This window comes from Pundamilia nyererei, unplaced genomic scaffold (assembly GCF_000239375.1).
Source record: "Pundamilia nyererei isolate P.nyererei 1_Seehausen unplaced genomic scaffold, PunNye1.0 scaffold00114, whole genome shotgun sequence".
Classification (NCBI taxonomy): Eukaryota; Metazoa; Chordata; class Actinopteri; order Cichliformes; family Cichlidae; genus Pundamilia; species Pundamilia nyererei.
The window spans coordinates 489,622-495,621 of NW_005187515.1; the positions used below are offsets into that span (position 1 = coordinate 489,622).

General features: G+C 40.6%; 1 protein-coding gene across 3 annotated transcripts in view; it reads left to right on the forward strand.

The window, feature by feature from the left end:
• LOC102206114 (RAS guanyl-releasing protein 2) overlaps positions 1-6,000 on the forward strand; it is a 38,234-nt gene that overhangs the window by 19,696 nt on the left and 12,538 nt on the right. For all 3 annotated transcript variants that reach the window (XM_005741838.2, XM_005741840.2, XM_005741839.1), the window contains exons 8-9: positions 1,378-1,494; positions 1,854-2,135. In XM_005741838.2, coding sequence (XP_005741895.1) covers positions 1,378-1,494; positions 1,854-2,135 — 399 coding nt within the window. The remainder of the gene's footprint in view (positions 1-1,377; positions 1,495-1,853; positions 2,136-6,000) is intronic.

Below are 6,000 nucleotides of genomic sequence, written 5' to 3' on the forward strand. Positions count from 1 at the left end.
TCCTCACTTGAATGTACAGAGCCGTGAAAGATAGAACCACTGCTGACCAAAAAGAACACAGAGGCCGATTTCTCATTTATCTAAACCTCCCCCAAATCAACCAACTAACCAAACAAAAAAACCTGAAAAACATCTTGATTATCCCAAAGATTTTTGGGAGAATATTCTGTGGACTGACAAGACAAAATTTGAACCTTTTAGAAGAGTCAAATGTATTAGGCCATCAGTTTGTGCACTGAAGCTCAAGCACACTTTGTGCAGGATTATGCAGGACTGAAACAAACTATACTGCACTTAAATTCGATTAAGATGCTTTGCATGACCTTAAATGGCGATTTATGCCCCAAAGTCCTCCAATAAGGCTAAGAGTGGGCCAAAATTAGAGCATACACATCTAAGAAGATCAAACCCTCCACAAAATTTCCTCATTCATTTTCCGCCCATTTAAAATGCCACAAACTTTGATATTCTCTGATGTATCCCAGGGCAAACACATGCTGGCTTCAGATGTATTCAGAGGCAGCACAGGAGGCAGTCTTATTGCACTTGACATTTCCTAAAGCTTCCCTCTGCTGGTTGTGTCCCATTTCGGCATCCTACTGGGAGCCCATCACAAATGACTCATGCTCATTAGTGTTTTTTTCTCAACTGCACACTTGCATTATAAATTCAATTGTGAACGTGGCTGCCTTCAGTTTATTGCACATTGTGTTCTTTGTGAATGTTCCACCTGCGTTTGATAAGCATACCGCATCACCAGTCCACTGTGTGCTAACTCTTAGGTGACAGGGAAAGGTGTGGCATGTTGACAGTGAAACCTTTCCCAGGCATCACTGATGAACACATGTATGCGTGGTGCAGCTACACTCTGCAGATGATGGCCTGCTTTCCATACTGCTTTGCAAATTGATTCTAAAGGTTGTTTGAGCTGAATCAAATGATCCCCTCTGGCAGCCCTCCCACGCAGCAGCGACCTCATTGATTTTCACTGAGATGCCAGCAGTCTGAAGGGCAGCGAGCAGCCCCACAGAGCGCCATTCACAAAGAGTTAGCCTAACTTTGACATAGACAGGTTAGAGCATTCACTAAATTCTTGGTATTCAGATTATGTGTGGATGTGTATTTGGCCTGCTAAACTCTTTCAGTATCTAACCCAGAAGTCTCTTCACCCTGTAACCATTTATTTCCATAGCTGCATCTTTCTGACTGCCTGTAAGTCTTCTTTTTTCCTAACTTATACCACCCTTCTTTATCTTTTTCTCTCTCCGCCTTAAAAAAAAAAATTTGGCCAGGTTGCTCTTGGCAGTGTCTTACACATTCATAAAATATCTCTTCTTTCACCCTCACTCCTAATTTTTCTTCCTCCTCCGTTCACAGAAGCTGCTACAGTTGCAGAACTTCAATACACTCATGGCGGTAGTGGGCGGCCTCAGCAACAGCTCCATCTCTCGTCTCAAAGACACGCAGGCCCACATCAGTGCAGAGACCAACAAGGTGCAGTAGCTGCAGCCATCTGTCATCTATTTCTAGCAACCGCAACCAGGCGCTACCAGACAAATTCAATGTTCGCTGCATGTCTGTGCGCTGAGCTAATAAGTGATAATGCTTCCTGATTGAGTATTCAGCATCTTCTGTGTAAGCGGTACCAAGCTCCCTGTCTGTGCCCATTACTCCTACACAGTGTCTTTTTAGAACTATGAATTTGAGCCACATGACTAGAAAGTTAAATGCAACAGTTGGGCGAGTTACAGTTATGCAAGTCCATCTGGAGCAAAGTTTTCTACAACATTTGTGATGCTTCCAAATCAATCTTTTCTGCTCCTCAAACCTATATTCCTTTCACTCTACGACAGGTTTTTAACAACTTAATTGAACTGGTGACATCATGTGGCAACTACAGTCAGTACCGCAAGCGTTTTTCTGAATGCTCCGGCTTCCGGTTCCCAATTCTTGGCGTGCACCTGAAAGACCTGATAGCCGTGCATGTGGCACTGCCAGACTGGGCCGACAAAGAGAAGACACGAGTCAACCTGGCAAAAACCCAGCAGCTGTACGCTATCCTTCAAGAGCTGGCGCTCATCCAGGCCACGCCACCTAACGTCGATGCCAACACAGACCTGCTCAACTTACTTACAGTGGGTATAAAGTTTGTTCCGAGTCCAAGAGAAATGTTTGGCTTCAATTACCTACCTCTACAGAAAGCAGTTAAAGGGGTAATAAGAGACAAATCAGGTCCCGAATCAAGTTAGTCATGATGAAGTGGCATTTGTTTGTCAACCAGACGGCTGTGAGGAGGTAGTAGGAGGAAGCATTTTATTTCCAGCCAGTGAAGCAGGCAGTCTGTTTGACTTTGTTCTGCTGTGATTCGACTGGCTCGTGGTCAGACAGACTGTTGTAGCCAGCTGGGACAAAATCTGTGCACAGACAAAAGTCAGAGATCATGTGTAGAGGAAAAGATTCAAAACATGAACCTTCAATCACAAAGCAGATGGGATTTACAGATGTGGTCCACAGTGGCATAACAGAGAAATGGTTACTAAGCGTTTGATTGGAAATGCACTGAAAATGAAAAGCAAGATGAAGCAGAAGCGAGACAAGCTGGGTTACTTACATTTGCACTTACATGATGTTGTACAGCCGTACAGGAGGGAAAGAAATAAATGTGTCACAGGCTGAGCAAAATTCACAAAACTAAATGGGTAAAAAAGAAAAAGACATCGTACATTAGCTTTAATGCTAACGCTTGGGTGCAGAGAACATTAAAGAGGGCATTTAAGTCAGCATTGTTGTTTTCACTTTCGTAACACTGCTAGCCCAGTTCCACTGTTTGAAGTGACTCATTGTTCTTTATCAGGGACAGAGAGTTGTAACCCCTGCAGCATCGTTTTCACTGAACTTTAAGTTGTTAACCTGCACTGAAACCTCATGTCTATTCCTTTAGACTAAAAAGCTTTCCCTGTCAGGTTGCTTTAGCTTTGAAAGTACCCAAGGGGATCTCAGTAGCAGCAGTCGCTTCTTTGAAATCTGAACAGTTTTTCAAGAAAGCCCTTTACCTAAGAGATCACTATACTAATAGCTGAGCTGTATTTATTCCTTTACTGAGGGAAGAACTGAGGAGGAGGCATGCGTTCACTGCTGTTTGTTGTCATGTGTATTGCTATACTTGCTAGCAAGGTGATACAAAGGCTTAAATAAAACTTAGTGAAGAGGTGAAGCTTGGGTAAAAAGTAACAACAAAGACCTTTGTGTTAAGGCCTGCTTAGGATCAGTTTAATTAAAACTGTAACATAGTGACATTGTGACATTTTCATTTTCATACGATTCTTACTTGGTTATCCAGATCAACAGAAATACAGTGGCGGAATTAATTGTTTGAACCAATGCTGAATTTTTCAGTTTGAGGTCTGGAGACTATATTGTGGGTCACTGTTATGCTGGAAGACCAATTCACAACCCATCTTCACCCATCCACAACCTTTCTCATGATCATCCTCACCCCGTGAGGCATGATCTTGCAGATCAAAGGCGACTGATGGTAATTTTATATTTCTTCCATTTCTGAGAAATCGCACCAACAGCTTTTCCCTTCCCACAAAGCTTCTTGCTGATGGTCTTCTGGCCCATTCCAGCCATGTGCAGGGCTGCAATCATGTCCCTGATGTCCTTTGACAGATCTTTGGTCTGGCCCATAGTGGCAGAGTGGCTGGAATGGAAGAAATTGACTCTGTGGACATGTTTGCTTTATACACATAACTAGTTGAGACCACATTCATTTGGACTGGGCTGTTTTGTAGTTTTACAATAATAAAGACAAAAAAAAAACTAAGTAAAAAGTATACACCTCCCTACCAGGCTAATGCAAGACTGTAACCAATGTTACCATGGTGCCAGTCAGTGACATCTGCTTTGACTAGTGGCACTCGGCAACAACAAAAGGAAATGGCTCATAATTTGTGGTTTGACAAACATTTTGATAGAGAGAGAAATGAGAGGGTTTTTAGAGAGCACAGTAGCACACAGGAAATATACAGCAGTGAGGATATCCTCAGCTGTTTTTATTTACCCAGGGAAAACAGACTAAACTGATTTGCATTCAGACCAAAATCTAACTGGAATTTAAACAAAAGGCAATGTTTTGGATTTACCTCAATGACTAAATAAGTCAGTATAAAGAAATATATTTTAAGCAAATATTTTACTACACATACACTTGAAATAAAGTGGATGTACTGTAATATCATGTAACAGTGAGTGAGAATGATACCTTAATTGTTGCTACCTGCTCTTTAGTTTGAAAGCTGAGGTGGTAGTGGCATTTTACAACTTCACAACCCAGTGTGTGTGTGTGTGTGTGTGTGTGTGTATATGTCAGTATTTTTGGCAGATGCAGACAAGAATCTCCTGAATTTAAGCGCTTTCTGAATTTAAACAATCCAAGGAGATCAATTACTGGTAGCAGGTGTTGCTGTGAGATTGCAGCTGGTTTCTCGTTTTTTTCTCCTGTGAAAATAAAAGAAAATAACTTGACAGCTTCTGGAGCTGAGAGGCAAGAGAAAAAGTTTGCTGGACAGAGTCAATATCCAATTATCTTATGCCAGTGCTTATTGGAGTTGATCTAGCATGAGGCCTGCTGGGTTTGCAGCGATAAGATGGAAAGCAAGTCAATAAATCCTTCAAAATAATGAAAAGGGGAAGGCATGCTTTATTTTAGACAGGTAAAATAAGCAAACCACGCAGGTTATTTTTCTCTCCAGCTTTTCAGATGTACTTGCTGCAGCTTTGCAACTGAACCTTTTCCCTGAAATGTCTGGAATTCTTCGAAATGACACGGTTCAATAAAAAGAAAATAATTTAGCAATTTTGTCTCAGCTGACTAAAACACAAGACACACAAGTACAGTGAGAGAGTAGGACTTAAGGAAAACAAAAGTGTACGAGGCCAAGCGTGGATGCAGTAGACGAGTACGTGTAGCAGCACACCTAAATGTGTTAACCATAGACCGTATATGCCACATGTCTATGGTATTTACAAGTGCAAAAAATAGATGCTGCTCTCTCACTTGTTGCTATAATGGCTCTGTACGCAAGAGATGACTCTGCTTAACAGGTCTTCTGAGAAATATGTTTCTGTGTGAAAGGGTCTTTGTGTTAAGTACTCGACAGATGCGTTCAGAAACTATATGTGAATACATTTATATTCAACAAATTGTTGTTATGAGATGCCTGGATTTAGGTGTTTGGATTATTGCTATTGTTTTACATTTTCACAATATAAAGTAATTAAGCTTATATATTGTCTTTAAACTTACAAATTAACAGATGCATATAGATCCATGTTTATTGACTATCCTCAGCTTTGAACTACATTTGACAGTAAGTCACTTAATGGAGCTACTTCAGCTGACATCATGTGACTTTAGAGTTAACACAAGTCAAGTGATGACAACCTTTGCCTCCATTAAAGAATCCAATATTATATTGCACCATACAAGAAACTGGATCAATGCCCGTTAAATAAAAGGTTTCAATGTGCGTATGTGGGCAGTAATTAGCAAAAGATTGCAATAAATGGTGTGCGCTCAGACAACGTGGCAATATATTTTTCAGAACGAAAGCATGCAGTTACTCTATATCACTATATATAGCAGGTGACAAGTGTTCTGAAATGGTTTGCAGCTGAAATATTAGGTGACTTCTTTTGAGTTCCGTCAGTTAGCAACAATAAATGGCTGCAGGCTGCTAAGTGTTGCAGCAAATTGCTAACAGACCAAAGAACCAAAAAGTAAATTTATATAAGCTTTCCAAACTCAAATGTTAGTTCTAAGCTATGATGTTTCTGCACATTAAAGCGAAAGACTTTTGGGTCTTCCCCTCTCATTACATTTAAATATGTAGCTTGCCTTCACCAGTGACCTAGAACAGCTTCTGACTACAGCGGAAAAGGAGTTAAATATATAAAAAACTGGTTTGATGTAAATAAGTTATCATTAAATATAAAGAA